Below are 25,078 nucleotides of genomic sequence, written 5' to 3'. Positions count from 1 at the left end.
ATAAAAAAGCCAGGCTGGAGTTTGCCAAAACTTACCTGAAAAAGCCTAAAACGTTTTGGAAAAATGTTCTCTGGTCAGATGAGACAAAAGTAGAGCTTTTTGGGCAAAGGCATCAACATAGAGTTTACAGGAGAAAAAAAGAGGCATTCAAAGAAAAAAAAACGGTCCCTACAGTCAAACATGGCGGAGATTCCCTGATGTTTTGGGGTTGCTTTGCTGCCTCTGGCACTGGACTGCTTGACCGTGTGCATGGCATTATGAAGTCTGAAGACTACCAACAAATTTTGCAGCATAATGTAGGGCCCAGTGTAAGAAAGCTGGGTCTCCCTCAGAGGTCATGGGTCTTCCAGCAGGACAATGACCCAAAACACACTTCAAAAAGCACTAGAAAATGGTTTGAGAGAAAGCACTGGAGACTTCTAAGGTGGCCAGCAATGAGTCCAGACCTGAATCCCATAGAACACCTGTGGAGAGACCTAAAAATGGCAGTTTGGAGAAGGCACCCTTCTAATATCAGGGACCTGGAGCAGTTTGCCAAAGAAGAATGGTCTAAAATTCCAGCAGAGCATTGTAAGAAACTCATTGATGGTTACCGGAAGCGGTTGGTCGCAGTTATTTTGGCTAAAGGTTGTGCAACCAAGTATTAGGCTGAGGGTGACAATACTTTTGTCTGGCCCATTTTTGGAGTTTTGTGTGAAATGATTAATGTTTTGCTTTTTGCTTCCTTCTCTTTTGTGTTTTTTTCCTTTAAGACAAATTAAATGAAGATAATAATAACAAAGAATTTGAGTTTGCAATCATTTTCAGGAAGAAACTGTATATTTGTATTTTAAGTTAATTATGTGTTTGAATATCATATTACTTTCTGTGACCGACAAAACTTTTGTCTTGCCAAAATCTGACCATTCTGTGTCCATTAAATGATCAATATTTCTGCATTGATGCCAATTTATTTTCTTAACCTAAACCACATTTCGGAGGGTTTCATGTTGTGAACTCCCTTGCTCTGATTTCTGAGCCGAAGCTCCCTCTCCTCCCTCTGGTGGTTACTGAGAGTAGTGGAGCAGGCCAGGTGGATGGAGGTTCTCCACCTGACGATGATAATTGGGAATCTGGGATTACTGGCTGGGAGCATATAATGGAGCTGGCTGTTCTTGAAGGTTGCTGGTGATTTTTTCCTCTGTGTGCATTTGGAGCTCTTTTGTCCCCTGCCTGATCTGCATGTTTAGCTAAGTGATTCTTTTGCTAATCCGTTGCATATAATCTGGTTGTGTCTTTTTTTTGCTTTGCAGCTAGGGTTCAGCCCCCTGGGGGAAGCACTGGGCCCTGCTTCATATGTTGCAGCTTGTTCAGTCCCCTGTTATGTTAGTATCTTTTTGCTTGCTGCCAGTTTATACCAGAGTGCTGATCTAGCGGGGATGAGATCGTGTGATCTCAGGTTTTTTTGTATATCAGAAGTGTTGGACTTTTTCAGGGTTTTGTGCGTGATTGCACACAGTATCTTTTTCTGTCCTGTCCTGTCTAGACAGCTTGGGCCCCACCGTTTGCTCAGTCTGCTCTCTGCCTGTGTTTGTGTCTCATCTTGTCTCACTGACAATATATGTTTGGGGGTTGTCTATTCCTTTGGGGATCTGCTCCGGGGCAGTTTAGATTTCATCTTTCTGTCTTTAGGCTTAGTTAGTCCTCCGGCTGTGACGAAGCGTCTAGGGCATCGTAGGAACGCTCCACGGCTACTGCTAGTTGTGCGGATAGGATCAGGGGTCTGCAATTCGCTTAGTTACCAACCTCTCTGGTCTTCTGGTGGCTTAGCCTGTTCCTGCCATCCTCCTCGGTGACCCATTCATGACAGTTTCAGCTTTCAAAAGAATAATTTATACAACCAATGGATGAATTTAATGTCAGGTTATAAGCTTTTATTTACATAACATGGATAAGCAACATAACTTCTGTCAGGGAGTGTATAATGTGTATACCCCAGTCTTGGCTCAGGGAGTGTAGGAGACCGAGACTGGGGTATACAAATTATAGGAGGCCGAGACTGGGTTTTACATATAATAGGAGGCTGAGACTGGGGTATACACATCATAGGAGGCTGAGACTGCTGCATATACTAAGGATCCTGTAGATGAAGGGAAGATGAAAGACAGCAGCACAGGAGCAATAGGCGCGCAGAGGAGCACATTCCATAGCCACACTGGGGCTAGAGCAAAGCATGAACTCCGCCCACTGAAAAATGTCCTGAGACTGGTACTGTGGCACCTGAAAAATTGGGCAGCTGGGTTGTCAATCACAATACCAACAGCCCAGCATGCCCCTGCCTCAGATTGGGTGATTACGCTGTCACTCACAGTGTGGTGGAATCGTGATACCCATTCTTTATTTAGCTCCAAACGATTCTCTATTAAATTAAATACATTGTAAAATATCACACCTTTATTTGGGAGAGATGAACTTTAAATGATGCAGAACAAGTATTAAAACTGTATTAATTTATATTATGTGTTGCACAAAAAAATAAAATTGAAATACATGCATGAACACTTATTATGGAGGAAAGATAATGAACCTATTTTTTGTTGTGAACAGTTTTAATTGATGAAAAGTCGCTGCAGTCCCCATGAACATATAAAACACAATATTCTGAAGCATCTGGAATAAAATCATGCAGTTCTCCAGAGAATTTCTTCAGCTGGTCAATGGAAGTGTAACCTGAGAAAAGCCAAAATGAAAAATAAAAAAATGTTCTTAACGATATAGAAATATTACAGTTTATTCAGAGTAATTTCAAATATTTGCAGTTGGCAACTTATTTTGTTTTACCTCTATATTCTTCTGTTTTTAGTATTTTTTTTTTTTTTTTAATATTTAGAGAGGCTTTTTAGTTGATATTTCAGTTGATTTCAATAGCATTTTTGTGCTACCACTTGTCTTCTTTTTATTAGGTTTCAATTGTTGGCTGGTTGAATGGACCTTATTGAAGTTGTTAAATACAAATCTGCAAGTTTGACCGTTTCCTATGGTACATTTGGGTGTTTTATTGTATAAGGACTGTTTGAATTGTCAGGTTTTTTTTGCATATGAGAACAACAGAATAATCCCTTCCTGAACTTAGACGTACCCAGTACTTCATGGAAGGGAATGACTTCCAGACGTTGGACATACTGGGTACGTCATGGCGATTTTGCTCTCATAGAAGCTGTCGCTCGCGATCGCCACAGGGTGTTCAGTTAACATCATAGCTGACACCCAGCTCTCACTGCCAGGAGTGGTACCTGCACCGCTTCCGACAGTTTAACTCTCTAAATGCTGTGATTGATATTGATCATAGCATTTAGAAGACAGGGAGAGGGAAGGGGGCTCCCTCTCCCCTCCAATCAGCTTCATCGCGATGGCCCGTTCGTTGCCATGGTTTAATGACGGTTCCTGGGTCACCAGGCTATCAAGCTTGTTAGCATGCACATATCATGGTCTAATAAGCTTGTGTGAGAGTGCACACAGTACAGTGGTTATGGATATTTCCTTCTATCATGCAGAATCTGAGTATATTGAATGATACGTGGACCTATTGTAAATTGAAACAAGACCTTACTAAGAAGTATACTAGGAATTAGCACAATTAAAAAATAAAAGGACATAAAGATGGCATATTGAATAAACATATAAAGGAAGGAAAGAAATCTCAACATATGCACATCAACCAAGACCACCAATGATAAAGGTTAGTCAAAGGCTCACCTTTAGTGGTTGTGCATCCAGGCACAACCCTGTGGTAAACGTGTGAATCAAAAGGGCTGCTGCTCCACCTACAGGATCCCCCCACAGAATCCAGAACTTGTTGATTTAATTGCAAATAACATTTTTAAAACCTACTTTTCTCGATCTGGACTGGGCAGCGCTGTAAGATCACCTAAACCGGAAACCTCCCTCTTCATATTAAATAAAAAGGAATAGGAGTTTGTACTTAGAATGCCACCCGCTTGAGGGTTTTATTATCACATCCCCAAAATGCCACTAATCCACCAGGACAACCTATGATTTCTCGTATAGGTTGTCTAACTGATAATTCATCTAGAAGAAAAAAGGGAACAGCACCGTACAGATGAATTGGAAAGCCTTCCATATAAATATCCATTTGCATGAATAATATAAATGATAAACAAAAGTGGACTTTAATAGCCCATGTGGTGTGGCAACGTTTCTGCTGTGGCCAGCCTTTAATTTATCTAGATATGTGGATACACATTTTCACCCATGTAACGATCAACTCCAGGCCTACCTCAAGGATACCAATAAAATTAATAATTTTATAATAATATTTTTTTATTTCTATAGCGACAACATATTCCGCAGCACTTTACAATTCAGTGTAGACTTGTACAGACAAAAACTTAACAGAGTGAACACATAATTCAACAGATACCAAGAAGACAGAGGGCTCTGATCGCAAGCCTATAACCTATGAGGAAATAGGGGAGACAAATGTTAAATGGTAAAATGTGCTTGTATTGTACAGTCCAGCCATCAATATAAAATAGGGTATTCAAATAATGCTGCATGAACCAGTCACCAACCAGTATCTGTTTAAGTACAAATAGAAAGTGCATGGAGAGTGTGTAAACAGATGCTATGAGGGGCCTGATTTTGAAGAAAATTTTGAAAAGGCAAAACTGGAATAGTTACATTACTGATGTGAGGCGAAAGACCAGTCTAAAGAAGTGGGTTTTTAGGGCACACTTAAAACTGGGGGTATTGGGATTTAATCCAATTGTACTAAGTAGTGCATTCCAAAGAAGTGGCGCAGCATGTGAGAAGTCTTGGAGATGGGAGTGGGAGTTTCGCATTATTGAGGATATTTTTCTTAAGTCAATAGCAGAACAAAAGATGGTGCAGAACTGTGGAGAGCTTTGTGGATGAGAGTGATAACTTTATAATGGACTAATGGGCAACCAGTGCAATGAATGGTACAGGGTAGAGGCATCGGTGTAACGGTTGGAGAGTTATATGGTCCTGGCTGCTGCATACAAGATTGATTGGATAGGGTAGAGTTTAGTAAGAGGGAGACTGATTAGTTAAGAATTGCAGCTGTCCAGACGAGAACGAATAAGAGCAACATTAAGAGTTTACGGAGAGTCTCGGGGAGGCTTTAGGTTTTACTAGCTTCAGTCAGTCTGTGTTATTGGCAACAATATTAGGGAGCAGATGGTAGCGGCCGCACCAAGCTAATACTTATTAATACTCACTAGTGTGGGATATAGGGAGTTTTTATATTGTGAGCATAGCGAAAAAACGGTTATATCCCGATCTCCCCTCATACACACTGACTGTCGTATCTTTTAATCGTATTCTTTAAATCGATTATTAAAAGTTAATTTTTAACCATCTTTAGTTAGGGATCAGTTGGCTTCATTGGCAAATTGTAATTACTATTTGGCTTTTGGAGCACAGATTTTGCTACAATAGTTTGCGGGCAACATTTGCAGAGCCCCGAAGGTGCCAGAACAGTAGAAAACCACCAAAAGTGAACCCATTGTAGAAACTGCACCTCTCAGTAAAGTCATTAAGCCTGCAATAACCATTTTGTAACATCCACTTTGTGCTTTATTCTGGAGAATTGCAAAACTTGCAGTCTAGTACCCATACATTGTGCCCCCATACAGTGTAGCGGCATATTGTACCCATCTTGACATTCTGGAGATACGCACCTGTAAATTAAGTGGCTTCTGTCCATTACAATAATGACAAACATGTGGCCTCTTACTGTGGTTTAGGCACAGTAGGGCACAGGAGGGGGGCATTTGGATTTGGTAGTGCAGAATTCACTGAATTTAATTTGAAGGGGCGGGAGCCCTGACGCTTTTCAAGAATCTTTGTTCTACCAGTAACATGGGAACCCCCTATAGTTCCAGTGACAGATGATGGACCTGAGTGTGGGCTTGTTTTGTGCGGGATAAATTAAGGTTTTTATTAGTAACATTTTGGGGAATATAATATTATTTGATAAAGCTAGGATCATATTCTACGCTGAGCACTTACATGAGGGTTTCTGTGTAAATCTCACGAAAATGCGATTCCGATGAAAGCCCGAGGAAACCACCCACCATGATGTAGATGGAGATACTTCGTACTACGTTTGGTGTCTGCATCTTTTTATGCATACACAGATCTGTAGTTGTCCACAGTTGTGCGCAAAAAGACGCCTAAACTGATGGGACACTGCTGGACCACAGACAAGTCCAAAGTGACTCCATCTGCTTCATACGTGAGTGGTTGCATATGGGGTTCTCTGAATTGTGGTTTTAGGGAACTTACACAGAAACCCCTGATGTAAGCAATCAGCAGAGCGCACAGGATAATTGAGAGCCAAGCCATACTCCAATTTTTGGGAGGTAGAATGAACAAATAGACAGCAGTACAAGAATAGTTCTTATTATTTTTGCACTGTTCACTGTGCAGTATAAGTGATGAAGCAGATTTATTCTTCAGGTTGTTGTGATTACAGATTATTGTGATACCAGTGTGGTGCAGTGACCGCTGTGTCCGCTAGGGGGCACTGTGTGGGTGTCCCAGGACAGCCGTATAAGCATTTCCATTACCCTGATAGGTGTAGGATACTGAAAGATCATAATGATCAGCAGAGGTACTGCTGAGTAGTACATTCCGTTACAATGTGTCAGGGAAGCCTGTGTTGCTGTGTGCAATAGGACCTTGGGTGAGGTCATAGTCATGTGATCACCTGTGGGTGTGGTTATGGACCATATAAGGTACCTGAGGTCTGGTCACAGGGGGTGAATGCTGGGACCAGGTTGGTCCAGTTTGGAAGGTCCCGTGAGGAGAAGGATCTCCTCACTAACAGCCTGTGGAGCGGCTGGGCGTGTGCAAGGGCGATGTGTGCCTGAGAGCTCCCTGGAGGGAACTAACATAAAACATCCTGATAAGCTGCATAAGGAACCCTGACGGGTGAGATAACACTGGGGCTGAATAGCCTGTTTAATGGACGCTATGCTGGTGATATGAAGCTGTGGTACATTGCTGCTGTGGTTTATGAGGGTGAATAAACCGCATGGACTGCTATGTTTTTATGGAAAACCTGGTGCCGGATGTGTTTTGTTCGCTGCCAAGCGAGTGATCCCCTACTAGATGACAGCGCTACCTCACACCAGATTCATATTTTTTTTAGGTTTTGCTGCTATAACACAATAAAAATGCTATTTTTTGGCGAATAGAGCTGTACAAGGGCTTATTTTTTGCGGGACTAGTTACAGAGTTTTTTGGTACCAGTTTGGGGTACATAATATATTTTGAGCACTTTTATTTAAATTTTTCAGTCACCATATGGTAAAAGTCATAAGACCGATTTGTTCGTTGGGTCGGTATGATTACAGCAATACCAGATTTACATAATTTTCCTTTTGATTTGCTATTTTTACACACTAAAAACAATATTTTAGCTAAATTAACTTGTTTTTGCATCTTGCTATTCTGAGAGCTAAACAATGAACTCAAGGAAAAGTGCACCCAAATAAATAATGTGAGATAACAACATGTAAGAGAAAATTAATTATAACCACAAACTCTGCACGCATGGATAATCATGAAGGACAACTTGGAATTACAATGGACAGAAAAAGAAAAGTGCCAAAAACAATGTCCAGTTATTACAAAAGTTTATTAAAGAATATACCATGAACTAAAATGAATGTGAAAGGGGCGGGGACCAATACCAAGGAAAAGGGCACAACACAGGGGACACTAGAGTATACAGGTAATGACCAAATATATCGGCATATCATGAAAAGAAGTACTGCATACAATCAGAATTGCGTGCAAAACATGAGGTAGGAACTGGTAAGAATTAATGTGCAAGTGCATAAATGGAATGCGTGCAAATAATGAAGTAAGGACTAGTAAGTGATAAAGTGCAAGTGCATAAATGAAATGCCAGTGCATTGACTAATTATCACATACTCATCTTAGACAGCAAAATAAATAATATGTAAGGCCATGGTAATAGTATTGTGCAAAACTAAATCGTATATAGTGAATAAATTATGCTTGCAAAAAGGCTATCCAGAGTGCTATTACCTCATGCACATATGCGCATCCTGGGGACCCTCTTTATACGTGCATGAGCTGTAATTTTTTTATTTTTTCGCTAAATGAGCCTTATTAGTGCTTGTTTTTTTTGCAGGAGGGTTTGACGTTTTCATTTGTATCAGATTTTTTACATATGACTTTTTAATAGCTTTTTATTCACTTTTTGTAAGTCACTATGATGAAAAAGCGACATTTTGGGCGTGTTTTTTATTTTTTTAACGGTGTTCGCCAATCGGAATAAATAATGTGACAGCTTTACAGAGCAGGTCATTACGGATGTGGCGATTCCAATTATGTGTACTTTTTTGTTTGCTATTGTTTTATCAGAAACGGTGAGTTTTGAGTGGCAAAACGGATTTTAGTGATTTTTGTGTGCTTTTTTGTGTTTTTAACTCTTTTACATGTTTTATTTTCCGTTTCTTTCACTTTTTTACACTTTTTCACTGTGGGACATGTATAATTTTTACTTTGATCAGTGGTCTCATATACTGCAGTACTCATGTACAGCAGTGCATAAGAGCAGTCAGTGTCTCACTGACACACACTGACTCAGCCTGTGAGACCCATCTTATTCCTGGATCTCACAGGTCACCATACCCTGGGGTCATCACATGACCTCGGGGTACCATGGTAACCATCGATTCTCATCGTGGGGGGTCCGATGGTTACTAAGGGGGTGTTGTGACCCCTTGTAACAACTTAAATATTGCTGTTGTGATTGACAGCAGTATTTAAGGGGTTTATCGGCCTCGATCAGTAGCAAAACCGGTCTGGTCCGATACTGCAGGGTGTCAGCTGTCATGTACAGCTGCACTAAGAATTAAGCACCCTTAATGACCGCCATTAAAAGGCGAATCGGCTGTCGTTAAGGGGTCAATAAACTTGTTATGATTGTTTTACCTGAAAACATGTTATTTTCGGGGTACTTATGAAGGGTGTGAAGCTGCAGAGCCTCTGATTTTTCCCAATCAGTCCTGGATCTTAACAGAAAACAATATTGATGTTAGCACAAAAGATGTTCTAAAATGTGACACAAGAGAGCTTCATTTTTACATTTGTTGCAATTTTAATAAATGGGAATCTTTGGATAGTGCTTGTTAATACAAGTAATTGAGCAATTCACTAATTAATACTTTAGTTATTTTTAAAATATTAATACAGTTGAGCAGATTCATCAAAGCTTTTTCGCTAGAAAAATAGCCTAAAATCTTTGAAAAGTTGCAAAATTCTTGCGCAGTGGGGAGTTGCACAAGTTTTGAGGCTTTTCTACGTTTTTCTGACAGTTTGACTCAGCTGTCTAAATGGGTGGAGCCAGGGGAGTGCTATGCCAGTCTTAATGAATCGGCCACTTTAACATTTGTTTACAGCTTGTTGAATTGCAGACCGAATACTTCTTCCACAGAACAACAATGCTTGCTAATTCTTTTCTATTAAGCTTGTAAGTACTAGTTTAAAGCTGATTAGAAGCTGGCCTAGATCGCTAGAGTGTACTGTTACCTACTAATCCTGGTCAGCTTCAGTGCAGAGCTTACAAGCTAGACAGCAGCGATCCAATGAATTGTAAACAAAATAAAGTCATAATATCTCAATAATGGCTACAAATATAATGTCCACAAATTTTAACAAGCAACACGTTGCAAAACTCCTTTTTTTCAAGCATTCTGACATTTATCAATATAAATAAATAAATAAACATATATATATATTACAGCTCTGGCAAAAATTAAGAGACCACCACATCAAATCCCTGTCATGGCCAGCCCAATCTCCAGACCTGAACCCCATTGAAAACCTCTGGCATGTAATCAAGAGGAAGATGGATAGTCACAAGCCATCAAACAAAGAACTGCTTAAATTACATTTTTGTACCAGGAGTGGCATAAGGTCACTCAGAAGCAGTGTGAAAGACTGGTGGAAAGCAGCCAAGACGCATGAAAGCTGTGATTAAAATCATGGTTATTCCACAAAATATTGATTTCAGAACTCTTCCTGAGTTAAAATATTAGTATTGTTGTTTCTAAATGATTATGAACTTGTTTTCTTAGCATTATTTGAGGTCTGCAAGCACTGCATTTTTTTGTTATTTTGCCCATTTCTCATTTTCTGAAAATAAATACAAAGTTTAGTGCTTGGGAATTCCAAGACATGTTGTCAGTAGTTTATAGAATAAAAGAGCAATTTACATTTTGCACAAAAATATATTTTCAGACAAACTGAACATTTTGCAGTGTTCTCTTAATTCTTGCCAGAGCTGTGTATATGTATATATATATATCTATATATCTATATATATATATATATATATATATAATATTTTGAAACCAGAAGTTTACATACACTATATAAAAAGACACATATGCATGTTTTACTCAATATCTGACATGAAATCAGAATAAACCTTTCCCGTTTTAGGTCAGTTAGGATTACCATAATTAAATATTAATATAAATATTTACCAAATGCCAGAATAATGAGAGAGAATGTTTTAAGGCATTTTTATTACTTACTGCAAAGTCAAAAATTTACATCCACTAAGATTACTATGCCTTTAAACAATTCTGGACTGCCCATATAATGATGTCATGTGTTTGGAAGCTTCTGATTTTGGTTTGACTGTTTTTTTGGCAACATCTGAGTTAATTAGAGATAGACCTGTGGATGCATTTTAATGCACACCTGAAACACACTGCTTCTTTTTGTAATATCATGGGAAAGTCTCAAGAAATTAGCCAAGATATCAGGAAGAGAATTGTGGACTTGCACAAATCTGGCTCACGCTTAGGTACAATTTCAAGATACCTGAAGGTGCCTTGTTCATCTGTACAAACAATTATACGCAAGTACAAACAAGATGGGATTGTCCAGCCATCATACCGCTCAGAAAGGAGATGGGTTCTGGGTTCCAGAGATGATCATGCTTTGGTTCGACATGTGCATATCACAAAAGCAAAAGGCCTTGTGAAGATGATGGCGGAAGCTGGTAAGATTGTGTAAATATCTACAGTGTACTGTATCAACATGGGCTGAAAGGCCACTCAGCCAGGAAGAAGCCATTACTCCAAAAGATACATAAAAAGACAGATTAATGTTTGCAAATGCACACAGGAACAAACATCTTAATTTTTGGAGACATGTCCTGTGGTCTGATGAAACAAAAATTGTGCTTTTTGGTCATAATGGCCATCGTTACATTTGGCGAAAAAATGGAGAAGCTTGGAAGCCTAAGAACACCATCCTAACTGTGAAACGCGGGGGGTGGCAGCATCATGTTATGGGGTTGTTTTGCTGCAGGAGGGACTGGTGCACTTCACATAATAGATGACATCATGAGAAAGAAGATTATGTGGCAATACGGAAGCAACATCTCAAGACACCAGCCAAGAAGATAAAGCTTGGGCGGAAATGGGTCTTCCAAATGGACAATGACCCAAAGCCTACTGCCAAAATGGTGACAATTGGCTTAAGGATAACAAAGTCAATGTTTTGGAGTGGCCACCACAAAGCCCTGATCTCAGTCCTATTTGAAATTTATGGGCAAAGCTGAAAGGGTAGGTGTGAGCAAAGCGATCAACAATCGTGGTTCAATTACACCAGTTTTGTCAGGAGAAATGGGACCAAATTCCGACCAACTATTGAGAGAAGCTTGTGGAAGGATATCCCAAAGGTTTGACCTAAGTGTCATGCTCGCCATGTCTGTTATGTCCGCCATGTCTGTTTTGCCTCATGACCCTGGAGCGGTGTGCACGCGCATCTCATGTCTGCTATCCTGCTTGTTCCCTAGAGCAGTGTGCACACTCATCTCATGTCTGCTGAGCTGCAAGATGCCTGCGTTTCTGCTTTGTCTTCTGTGATCTTCTCGTCATGTCTAGAATCCCTGATCTTGTGTCTTTCCTAGGATCCTGCACTGTCTGGTTCTGCAATCATCTCGTCATGTCTGAAACCTTGATCATGTGACGTTTCCTAAGATCCTGCACTGTCTGGTTCTGCAATCATCTCGTCATGTCTGAAACTCTGATCATGTGACCTTTCCTAGGATCCTGCACTGTCTGGTTCTGGAATCATCTCGTCATGTCTGAAACCCTGATCAAGTGACTGCGCTCTGTGATCCTGGAGCATCTGAACTAGGAAGTTCTCCCCTGGTCCTGACCCGGAAGAGGAGGTGCTATGCCCTATATTAGACCGCCCCTTCCTATGATCAGGGCCTGAGTATTGTGTGGTGTCCCTGTATGGCTGCTTGGTCTGTGGGGCGCTCCCTCTATTCTGTGCCCTTGCTCTCTGCTCTGTCCTGCATCTCTGCACACGCTCCGTGCTCGTACTCCATCTCTTGTCCCGTGCCTTGTCTTATGTTTGTCCGTTGTGCCATGTTCGTCCTTGTCCTGCTTGGACTTGTAGTCCTTCTGCTATTCTCTCCCTTGCCTGTTTTCTCTATGCCTTGTTTCGTACCTTGCCTTGCTCTGCCTTGTTCCACCCTATGGTCTCAGTCTTTGCTTGCTCTGCCTCGCTCTCTCCTATGGTGCTCTGTAGTGCTCCCTGGCACACGCACCATTCCTCCTCTCTTTCCTTTTGTTCTCCTTTCCATGTCTAGTCCCAAGGCTCTGCCTTGGCCCGGCTCTGGGCTTCGCCTACGCTCCGCTGCTAGACTCTTTCCTATTATGCTCTCTTGTACGTTTCTAGGTTAGTCCCAAGGTTCTCCCTTGGCCCGGCTCTGGGCTTCGGCCTACGCTCCGCTGCTAGCTCTGTTCTTGCTCTGACCTGATTCCGTGTTTCTGCCTATGCTTCCGTTCCTGGTTCTGTACTCTGTCTAAGCTCTCCCTGGTTTCTTGTCTTGTCTTCCTTGCTCTGTTTCTTCGTGTGCCCTTTGCATGCGCCTGGCCTTCCTAGCCTCCTGTTTGTGCCTCAGCCGTGTCCGCCCTAGCCTGCCCGCCTGCTTGTGCCTCAGCCGTGCTCGTTGGTCAGTGACAGCTGTGTCGCCTGCCATGCCTCAGTCGGGTTCGCTGGAGTCTTGCCCGTCTGTCAGTGCTGCAGCCCGATCAGCTAGCCAGTGCTCTCTGTGCTCCCTTGCACTTCACGCTGTTTCCGCACTGTGCTCTGCATGCTCTCTAAAGCACGCGCAGGCCCTCGCCTGCCCATGGCATACCTCCCCGTGCTTCTGTAAAAGTACGCGCAGTCTTTGCCATGTCCCCTGTCGTGCCCTCTTGCACGCACAGGCCCTAACCCTGTCCTGGAACCCTGACCCTGGCGTGCCACTCTGCACGTGCAGGACTCTGCCTCGCCTGACCCTGGCGTGCCTCTCTGCACGCGCAGGACTCTCCCTCGCCTGACCCTGGTGTGCCTCTTTGCACGCGCAGGACTCTGCTTTGTTACCTTGTGCCTTGGCGTGTCTCCACACACGCACTCTGTCTTACCTTTTGCTTTGGCGTGTCTCTACACACGCACCTTGTCTCGTTTTGTGAACCCTGGCGTGTCCCCTACACACGCACCTAGCCTTGGACCTTGGCGTGTTCCCTAACACGCACCATGCCTGGATATCTGACGTGCCTCCTTGCCTGAACCCTGGTTTGCCTGCCCGATGCCCGGTACCTGCCGATCGCTGCCAGAGATCGTAAGATAGATGACTGCGGCCTGATGTCCGGAGCTGATGTCCACAGCCTGATGCCTTGATCATGTCGATTGTTGCCAGCGGTCCGGAGTCCGATGCCATTGTGCCTTTACCTGTACCTAGGCGTGCCACCTGGCACGTACCATGCTATGGACCTTGGTTTGCCCACGCACACACTTAGCACGTTTTGCTTGTTCTCACGTTTTTACACTGAATGTGATCCTGAAGATCTTAATGAAGATACCTTGCACTTACCTCTTGTCTTGTCTTGTTTCCTGCCTGTCCCTGGTCGTTAGACACTCCCGTAGTGTCCCCCTGAGCCGGCCGTCTGGTCCCAGCAGTCGTGGTGGCTCACCCCCTTGGTCTTGCCCCTGACACTCCCTGTACAGGGGGTGGGTTCTCACTAGGTCAGCTCACCCTAGGTGGGTGGGTGCCACGGTCCAGAGAGTCCACTCTAAAAAGCAAGATGGGCTCAGCAGAAGCTGAGTCCGTCACACTAAGTCATTCAGTTTAAGGGCAATGGTACCAAATACTAACAAAATGTATGTAAACTTTTGACTTTGCAGTAAGCAATTAAAATGCCTTAAAACATTCTCTCTCTCTCTCATTATTCTGGCATTTGGCAAATATTAATAATTCTGGTAATCCTAAGTGACCTAAAATGGGAAAAGTTTATTCTGATTTCATGTCAGATATTGAGAAAAACAAACACGCATATGTGTCTTTTTATATAGTGTAAGTAAACTTCTAGTTCCAAGTGTGTGTGTGTGTGTGTGTGTGTATATAGCTTACACCATATTAAATGTTTAAAATACTAAATCTACCTCTCATCATATTCAGGGTTCAATGGCTCATCCTCTAGATCTGTACGCTGAAGAAAAAAAAAAACGTTTCTCTAGTTACACAATTTGGAAGTTTCTCTGAACTGTCAAATTCAGTATAGTGAGCAAAAGCACAGCGGAAACACTTAAAAATGCAACGTGGGCACATAGCCTTAACCCAGAAGTTTCCTGCATAGGCAGAACCACACATCATAGCAAACAAGAGAACTGCATTTGTGTCACCTCACATTGCTCAAAATGAACAGTGGCATCACCTGGCAAAAAATGCAGAGGTACGATTTCACATATGGATGTAAGGCTGGAGTCACACTACCTTATTTCTCGTGCGATAATCACATCGCACTGAACGGACTGGCCGGCACCTCTCCTGACCTGAGCATGACAGCGTGATGGGTTACTATGCAGCTGTCATGCTCAGGTCAGGAGAGCCGACAGCCAGTGCAAGTTTTATGATGCGATTCTCGCACAAAAAATACGGCAGTGTGACTCTGCCCTAATTGGCATATCCTGAAGCAGTATGTGTCAGCATATCATTTTTATTGCATAAACAAGTATAGTACACTATGCTTTCCTTTGCAGATGGACACATTTAATAAACACATACTCTTTATAATTGAAGCCTTTGTTGACTCTATGCCTATACTGGAAGATAACAATGACTATTTATATCTTCTTGACCACTGGATACACAAGACACAGATAATGTAAATTGTTGCACTTGAAAAGAAACGAATAAAGCTTAAAGGGATTTCACCACAAACAAAAGTTAATTTTAATTAATATATCTTGGATTAATAATAATTTCCACAATTGGATGTGTTAAAATAAAATGTTCCTGTGCTGAAATAATCTTATAAATGTGCCCCTGCTGTGTGCTGTGTAATGGCTGTGTTTGAGAGTGCAGGAGCATGGTCTGATTCTTGGCAAGGGGAGGAAGCAAAAGATTATTATTCCAAGATCTATTGATTAAAATTAAGTTTTGTTTGTGGGGAAATCCCCTTTAATTAAAAAAAGAGAAAAAAAAACAACAACATTATGTATCAATATGTCATAACTAGAGTTGAGCGAAACGGGTCGAAAAATTTCAAAAGTCGCCGACTTTTGTCAAAGTCAGGTTTCATGAAATGAAACCCGACCCTAGGATGAGGTCGGCCACGAGGTCGGCGACTTACGCGCCAAAGTCGCGTTTCAAAAGTTTGTTTTGCGCTCTTTTTCAGCCAATCAGGATCCACGGACACTGTGGGCAACGTGATGACATAGGCAGGGGTCACCACCATCTTTCAGAAGGGCATGCAAGTGATTGGCTTGCTTTGGTGGGCGTCACAGGGGGTATAAAAGGGCGTGCACGCCGACCACCATCTTACTTCTGCCGATCTCAGTATAGGGAGAGGTTGCTGCTGATTCTGTAGGGAGAGCGTTAGGCAGGGAAGAAGACAAAAAAACTGCTTCTGCTGCTAGCGATTTGGCCTGCACAACACACCAGTCACTGTGTGTGCAGTGCAAGGGGAGAGGGGAGGCTATATAGTGGTGCATCAGTGGTGTTGGTTGTTGGGCTGCCTTCTAAGGCTTCCTGACATTCCTGCATTGCTGTTTACCCACTGCTCCGCAAACTGCTTTTTTTAAAAGCAATCCCAATTTTTTTTTTTTGTCCTGCTGAGAAGAAAAAAAAACTGCTTCTGCTGCTAGCAATTTGGCCTGCACAACACACCAGTCACTGTGTGTGCAGTGCAAGGGGAGGCTATATTGTGGTGTATCAGTGGTGTTGGTTGTTGGGCTGCCTTTTAAGGCTTCCTGACAGGCTGGCATTGCTGTTTACCCACTGCTCCGCAAACTGCTTTTTTAAAAGCAATCCAATCTCCCTTATCCTCTAGTCACTTTGGTCACAGCTGTGCCATCGAGCCTGTCACATAGCGCTCAGATATTCATTGGGCCTCACACAATCCAAAAGTGTCCAGTGTCCAAAAGTGTGTGCAGAGATTCAAAATCTCCCTTATCCTCTAGTCACTTTGGTCACAGCTGTGCCATCGAGCCTGTCACATAGCGCTCAGATATTCATTGGGCCTCACACAATCCAAAAGTGTCCAGTGTCCAAAAGTGTGTGCAGAGATTCAAAATCTCCCTTATCCTCTAGTCACTTTGGTCACAGCTGTGCCATCGAGCCTGTCACATAGCGCTCAGATATTCATTGGGCCTCACACAATCCAAAAGTGTCCAGTGTCCAAAAGTGTGTGCAGAGATTCAAAATCTCCCTTATCCTCTAGTCACTTTGGTCACAGCTGTGCCATCGAGCCTGTGACATAGCGCTCAGATATCAGTGGGCCTCACACAATCCAAAAGTGTCCAGTGTCCAAAAGTGTGTGCAGAGATTCAAAATCTCCCTTATCCTCTAGTCACTTTGGTCACAGCTGTGCCATCGAGCCTGTCACATAGCGCTCAGATATTCATTGGGCCTCACACAATCCAAAAGTGTCCAGTGTCCAAAAGTGTGTGCAGAGATTCAAAATCTCCCTTATCCTCTAGTCACTTTGGTCACAGCTGTGCCATCGAGCCTGTCACATAGCGCTCAGATATTCATTGGGCCTCACACAATCCAAAAGTGTCCAGTGTCCAAAAGTGTGTGCAGAGATTCAAAATCTCCCTTATCCTCTAGTCACTTTGGTCACAGCTGTGCCATCGAGCCTGTCACATAGCGCTCAGATATCAGTGGGCCTCACACAATCCAAAAGTGTCCAGTGTCCACAAGTGTCTGCAGAAATTCAAAATCTCCCCTGTCCTATAGACACCTTGTACCTTGTTTTACATTACTATATAGTTTGTTGGATTTTGTCTACATTTCTACCAAAAATGAGGAAGGCTGGTGGAAGAGGCCGTGGAATTGGGCGGGGGTTGGCAGCTGGTAATGATGGTGTTGGTGGTGGATCTGATGGTAGTGGCAAGAGCAAAATAGGACCGAATGCAGGAGGTGTTGAGCCTGCGTCATCGTCTGGCTACATAAGGCCTCGAACGCTTAGTTTTCTAGGAGTTGGCAAACCGCTTTTAAAGCCAGAGCATCAGGAAAAAGTTTTGTCTTACATTGCTGACTCAGCCTCCAGCTCTATCGCCTCCTCTTCTTCAGTTGTAAAAAGTAAAAGCACTGAGTCGTCATTGGAGGCTCATGTTCATGAACCACACCTTTCCTTGTGTCCTTCACCCCAACCAAGATTGAAGGATGACGCAGGCCATACTACTGATTACTCCATGGAGCTGTTTTCACATACCATGCCTGGATTATCAAGTCAAATGGTGAATTACCCAGGCCAAGATGAATCTGACATGGAGTGCACTGATGCACAGCCGCTGATGGATGATTCTGCTGGTACATTCACTCAGAGCACTACATTGTCCTCGCAGTGTACAGAACCAGATTCTGACCCTGATGAGACTCAGGTGCCCCTTCCCGCACACTATACCACCATACACGGTGACACAGAGGAAGGTGCACATGACATAGAAGAGGAGGTGATGGATGACCCAGTTGTTGACCCAGATTGGCATCCATTGGGGGAAGAGGGTGCTGCTTCCAATAGCTCAGATGAGGAGCATCCACAGCAGACATCGACATCGCAACAGCTGTTATCTGGCAGGCCCGTAGCACTCCAAAGACAGGTTCCAAACATCAAAAGAGTTGCTGGACAGCTTGTCCAGAGGGTCAAAAGATCACAGCGTGCTAGGCCGCAAAATGTCTGCCAAAGTAGAAAGAGTGCAGTGTGGCACTTTTTTGAACAAAATCCTCATGATCAGGCCAAGGTTATCTGTAAGAAGTGCGCAAAGACCTTTAGCCGAGGGAAAAATCTGAAAAATTTGAATACCAGTTGCATGCTTAGACATTTAACCAGCATGCACTTGCAAGCGTGGACACAACACCAAACCTCAAGTGCCACATGTGCAACTGATCACAACGAAGGTAGTCAGCAACGCTACATTGTTTCCCCCACTGTAAGCCCACCGGTTAGCACAGCAGCAAATGTTGAGGTGTCGTTGCAAGGCCACAGCAGTCAGGGAATCCCACTGTTATATCAACGAAAGACTGATTCTAGGCCATCAGAAAGAACACCAACTCCATCACCATCATCAACCCTCTCTCAGTCCGCCCTGTCCACCGCTACTTCCACCATATGCAGCTCTCAAGTCCAGCTCACCCTCCCAGACACTGAGTAGGTCAAGAAAGTACTCAGTCTCTCATCCGCGTACACTGGGTTTGAACGCCCACATTGCCAAACTAATCTAGTTTGAGATGATGCCCTTTCGGTTGGTGGAAAGCACAGCTTTCCGCGAACTCATGGCCTATGCAGTACCACGCTATGACCTACCCAGTCGCCACTTCTTCTCTCGCAAAGCCATCCCAGCCCTCCACCATCATGTGAAAGACCGCATTGTCCATGCACTCAAGCAGTCAGTGAGCGGAAAGGTGCACCTCACAACTGATGCATGGTCCAGTCGGCATGGCCAGGGCCGTTACGTGTCCATCACTGCGCACTGGGTTAATGTGGTGGATGCAGGGTCCACAGGGGACAGCGGTGGTGGGACAGTGCTGCCTAGCCCACGGTATAGGAAACAGTTGGCTGTAGGCGTTCGACCCTCCTCCTCCTCCTCCTCCTCCAGAAGCGAAAGCTCGTCCACAGAGCGCAGTCGTACGAGCACTCCATCTGCAGCTGCCACTGTTGCACACGATGTGTCCCCCTATCGAGCAGCTAGTGGAAAGCGTCAGCAGGCTGTGTTGCAGATGATGTGTTTGGGCAACAGACACACCGCCGAGGTGCTGGCCGAGTACTTGAAGCGACAAACTGAGTCATGGCTGGGCAGTGTACATCTTGAGGCAGGCAAGGTAGTTAGTGATAACGGCCGTAATTTTGTGGCAGCCATAGCCCTTTCAAAACTCAGCCACATACCTTGCTTGGCTCACACCTTGAACCTGGTGGTGCAGTGCTTCCTCAAAAATTATCCGGAGTTAACAGCCCTGCTCCAGAAGGTGCAAAGACTGTGCGCGCACATCCGCCGGTCGCCTGTACACTCCGTTCGTATGCAGAAGCTGCAGCGATTGCTCCACCTTCCCAACCACCGCCTCATTATCGACATTGCAACAAGGTGGAACTCCACCCTGCACATGGTGGAGCGGCTGTGCGAGCAGAGGCAGGCCATAATGCATTTGTGGGAGGATACACGGCCAGGCACTTTGAGAGCAGATATGGAGTTGACAGGTGTGCAGTGGTCGAAGCTGAAAGACCTCTGTAAAGTCCTTCAGTGTTTTGAGGAATGCACACGGCTGGTAAGCGCAGACGACGCCATCCTAAGCATGAGCATCCCACTTATGCGTCTGCTCATGCAAACTTTGACGCACCTTAAGGAGCAGGCGTCTGCAGCCAATGTTGATGAGGAGGAAGAGGAGGAGGGAATCTTTGATGACATTCAGCCATTGTCTGCTCAGGGACCTCTCCTGGACGAGGTGGAGGAAGAAGAGGAGGAGGATGATGATGGGGATGATTACTTAGGGGAGGAGGATGCATCTCGTGGGGCAAGTGAAAATGTTGGCGTGGCAAGGTCTGGTACAGGGTTTGTGCGTGACTGGAGGGATGTGGATTTGCCAGAAAGTGCTCCTCCACCCAGCACTCGCAGTGCATCATTGACACCGGGAACATTGGCCCACATGTCAGATTATGCCTTGCAGATCCTAAAAAGGGACCCCCGCATTGCCAAAATGATGAACGATGACGACTACTGGTTGGCCAGCATCCTGGATCCACGCTATAAAGGCAAATTACAAAACATCATGCCACAGGAGAACCTTGACCTAATATTGGCTAATAAACAAGGAACTCTGGTAAATCGGTTGCTTGAGGCATTCCCAGCACACAGCAGCGGTGATGGTTCTCACACGAGCCGTACGGGCCGGGGGCAGCTTGGCAGAGGTGTTCGTGGTACACACAGCAGAAGTGGCGTTGGAGACAGGGGTTTCATGACAATGTTGTGGACTGATTTTTCAAATACCGCTCACACAACTGGTAATACTGCATCGATGAAAAGTGACAGGAGACAGCAGTTGTCAACTATGGTTACAAACTACTTTTCCTCCCATATCGATGGTCTCCACACAGGTCATTCCCCTTTGACTATTGGACCGCTAAACTGGACACCTGGCCTGAATTGGCCCAATATGCCTTACAGGAGCTCGCTTGCCCAGCTACAAGTGTGCTATCAGAAAGAGTCTTCAGTGCAGCTGGATCAATCCTGACAGAAAAAAGGACCTGTCTGTCAACCCAAAATGTGGATGATCTAACCTTCATTAAAATGAACCATGCATGGGTTTCCAAGGATTTTGTCCCACCTTCCCCTGATGACACATAGGGTGACAGAAAAATGGCTTGCTTTGGTCCACCTCTTCCTGGGACTTCACCTATTTCGCCTTTTGCATCAGCTGAATGTCCAACATCAACATAGGCCACTTTCTAAAACTCCCTAACTGTGCTGCCTCCCCCCCCATGGCCGGGGTCACCACCTAGCGCACGACACCGTGCGAGTGCCGTTGCCCTGGACAGGTGGGTAGGCCGACTCTTGGGCGCGGGCACTGGCACAGGGTCCCTCATAGTGCAATCAAGTGTCTCTGACGGTGGTGGTGCACACCCGCCGTCAGACACACCGCTGTACTATGAGGGGCCCAGTGCCAGTACCGACGCCCACGAGTGGGCCCCCCTTGCTTGGGCAGGGCCCCAGCATTTGCAATCTTTACCTCTCCCTGCTCCTCCGCTGTGTAATCTGGGCCGTCAAATCCATACTGTGCCTGACACCGTCTGAGCCTGCCTCCTGATGTATAGACATATTTTGAATGTGTACGCTATCCATACATGTTATCCGGGGAAACGGTACCCTTTCTAACCTTTGTGCAATCACGTGCAATCCATACTGGGCCTAACACCGTCTGAGCCTGCCTCCTGAGACATATATTTTGAATGTGTACGCTATCCATACATGTTATCCGGGGAAACGGTACCCTTTCTAACCTTTGTGCAATCACGTGCAATCCATACTGGGCCTAACACCGTCTGAGCCTGCCTCCTGATGTATAGACATATATTTTGAATGTGTACGCTATCCATACATGTTATCTGGGGATACGGTACCCTTTCTAACCTTTGTGCAGTCACGTGCAATCCATACTGGGCCTAACACCGTCTGAGCCTGCCTGCTGAGACATATTTTGAATGTGTACGCTATCCATACATGTTATCCGGGGAAACGGTACCCTTTCTAACCTTTGTGCAATCACATGCAATCCATACTGGGCCTAACACCGTCTGAGCCTGCCTCCTGAGACATATATTTTGAATGTGTACGCTATCCATACATGTTATCCGGGGAAACGGTACCCTTTCTAACCTTTGTGCAATCACGTGCAATCCATACTGGGCCTAACACCGTCTGAGCCTGCCTCCTGAGACATATATTTTGAATGTGTACGCTATCCATACATGTTATCCGGGGAAACGGTACCCTTTCTAACCTTTGTGCAATCACGTGCAATCCATACTGGGCCTAACACCGTCTGAGTCTGCCTCCTGAGACATATATTTTGAATGTGTATGCTATCCATACATGTTATCCGGGGAAACGGTACCCTTTCTAACCTTTGTGCAATCACGTGCAATCCATACTGGGCCTAACACCGTCTGAGCCTGCCTCCTGATGTATAGACATATATTTTGAATGTGTACGCTATCCATACATGTTATCTGGGGATACGGTACCCTTTCTCACATTTGTGCAATCACGTGTAATCCATACTGGGCGTGAGAACGGCTGGCGAGCTGTTAAGCAAGCTACAGCACCTGTGGTTTGCACACGTAAGTTTTTCATTTTTTCAGGAATGACGGTTAGGCCTAATTCCGGAACTGCGGTTGACCTGCACTTACTAGGAAATCATTGTTCGCGGGTAATAATTGTAATCAGTGATCCCCATCACTAACGTTGTTCAGCGGGTTATCTGCACCTGTAAGCGACAAACGCTGGCCTTTTCAGTGTAGCGCCCATGCAGCCACGGACATGTAAGGGCATGACACACCAGTTATTGGCCAATCTCATGTGCCAGAGCCTCACGTGTCCCTCTAGTAAGCCGGACTCGGACTGCGGGGCATGACGGAGTCTCGTTCGTTAACGGAATTAAGCTTGCAATGTGTGCATCTGTTCTGTAGCTGGCATGGTTGAGGTTTCCCAGGTGGAGTCGAATTTAACCGTAGGCTCCACTCCTGGTGGTGCCCTTCTGGACATTCCTTTAAGGTTCAGCTTTGCAACCATACTGCCCACGTAAAACAAACACTTTGCCTTCATGAACGCTGTTTGGAGGGTCATGACTCGTGGGAATAACGCCGCCCAATCAGTTAACCTGCTAGAGAGATCCTTCGTTGCTCCCAAGCATGACATCACACTCCCTAGGAAGAAGGTAATGCCACTGTGGCGACCGTACTCCTGGGGGCGACACAAGTGCACTGATGCCCAGCCACTGCTCGATGAATCTGCTGGTACATTGACCCAGACCACTACATTCCCCTCGCACGCTACACGACCTGAATCTGACCCTGATGAAACTCAGGTTACCCTTCCCATATACAGTTCCATCTTACACGGTGACAAAGAGGAAGCTGCAGATGAAAGTGCAGGTTCGGCCCACCCGCCATCAGACACACCACCGTACTATCAGGGGCCCTGTGCCAGTGCCGTCGCCAACGAGTGGGCCCCCCCTGCTTGCCCAGGATCACAGCACTTGCAAAGTTGAAATACTGTGCAGTGAGATGGAAGATGGGGACGACGAGGAGTCCAGACAAGTACAGGGATTCCCTAGCGAGGAGACTTATTTGATTGTTTTCAATGTTGGGACAGCAATTTTTGGGGAGCACTATACTCTGGAGAATGATAGATGGGGCCCACCATACACTGGAACATTCCAAAGGTGGACATCAGACACTGGAGCAGCATTTACAGGGCCCATTATACACTAGAGCATTAGAAATGGGGCCCATTATATTTGGAGCATTATTTGGGCCCATAAGACAGTGGAGCTTCATCCATGGGGACCAACATATACTGTAGCATTATGTGGAGCTCATCATATACTGTTTCAAACATTATATGGGACCAATGATTCTGTATGGAGAAATAGATGGGCCTCGTCATGAGATGTAAAAAGTGAGGTATTTTTCATTGTACTATACCGCTATTTCTCTGCCGTATCGGAGCATGATGAGTTGTGGTATGTGTTAAAGGGGCGCTCTTTCGCCCAGGGCACATGAAAACCTGCAGCCAGCCCTCCCCCCCCACAACTTTAGCCAAATAACCCCCATTTTTCAGTGCGTAACTTGTATTATGAAGTTAATTAAGGTTGACAAGCTTAAGTAAGAAGAATTGATGCTTTTGGCATTCAAATGGGCACTGTAGGTGTGTTTCCTGTCCTCCTCTCACTGCCGACTTTTATTCCCCATTGACTTACATTGGGTTTCGTGTTTCGGGACGACCCCGACTTTTCCCTATAATCGGACGATCTTGCTCGACCCGACTTTTGGAAAAGTCGGGTTTCACGAAACGAAACGCGACCCTAAAAAACCAAAAGTCGCTCAACTCTAGTCATAACTCATGCTGGTATATGAGTAAAACTGGTATCCCATGCTGGGATGATGTCTCTGGTAGAGGCTTGGGGTGAGGGTGAGCTATATATGGAGCTGCCCTGTAGATGTGATGGAATAACTTGTCCAAGCATTCTTGTACGTTGTGGGCAGTGGCGGATTATAATGAGGTCAATCTGGGCGGTAGCCCAGGGCCCAGTGGAGTGGGGGGGGCCTCCAGCCCAGGGTAAATTGCCCCATTGAGGAGCGCAGTCCGAGCAGAGCGGCACGGTGCTGTTTACCTGCCACTAACTGCGCCGCCTAGTCCGTCCGTGCAGACCCCGGTTGCTAAGCGGCGGTTGCTAGGGCAGCCATTTTGGAAAGTGGTAGGAGACCAGAGAGCGGAAGTGCCCACAGCGCGCAGCATCCTCTTCTGGTAGGAAATTTTTGTGGAGGAAATGGCGCCGGTGGATGTGTTGACCGTGTTTCCAGTGCAGCCTCTGTCAGAGTGAGGTGCTCCAAGGCCGCAGCTCTTATGTCTCCATGGTGCACTTTACATACATGAGGCGAGAGCGTCAGGAGCTGCGCAGTGCAGCCGTCACCGGGAGGGGGAGAGAGTGAGTGGTGTGTGTGCGTGGTATATACCTGTATCGCTGTGTGCAGAGCCCCGGTGTGCGTGCGGTATATACCTGTATAGCTGTGTGCAGAGCCCCGGTGTGTGCGGTATATAAGGTATGTGTATAGCTGTGTGCTGAGCCCCAGTGTGTGCATGGTATATACGTGTATAGCTGTGTGCGGAGCCCCGGTATGCGCGGTATATACGTGTATAGCTGTGTGCAGAGCCCCGTTGTGTGCACGGTATATACGTGTACTTTATAGCAGTGTTCAGAGCCCCGGTGTGTGCGCGGTATATAAGT

General features: G+C 45.0%; 1 protein-coding gene across 1 annotated transcript in view; it reads right to left on the bottom strand.

Annotated features, from left to right (window-relative positions):
- Window positions 1-2,566: 2,566 nt before the first annotated feature.
- TERB2 (telomere repeat binding bouquet formation protein 2) overlaps window positions 2,567-25,078 on the bottom strand; it is a 46,248-nt gene continuing 23,736 nt past the window's right edge. The window contains exon 5 of the mRNA XM_073579601.1: window positions 2,567-2,709. Coding sequence (XP_073435702.1) covers window positions 2,567-2,709 — 143 coding nt within the window. The remainder of the gene's footprint in view (window positions 2,710-25,078) is intronic.

Source organism: Dendrobates tinctorius, unplaced genomic scaffold (assembly GCF_039654945.1).
Source record: "Dendrobates tinctorius isolate UK_male_01 unplaced genomic scaffold, ASM3965494v1 ptg000062l, whole genome shotgun sequence".
NCBI classification, from domain to species: Eukaryota; Metazoa; Chordata; class Amphibia; order Anura; family Dendrobatidae; genus Dendrobates; species Dendrobates tinctorius.
The sequence above is the reverse complement of the archived record's forward strand: the minus strand, read 5'-3'. Positions and strand labels throughout refer to the sequence as shown.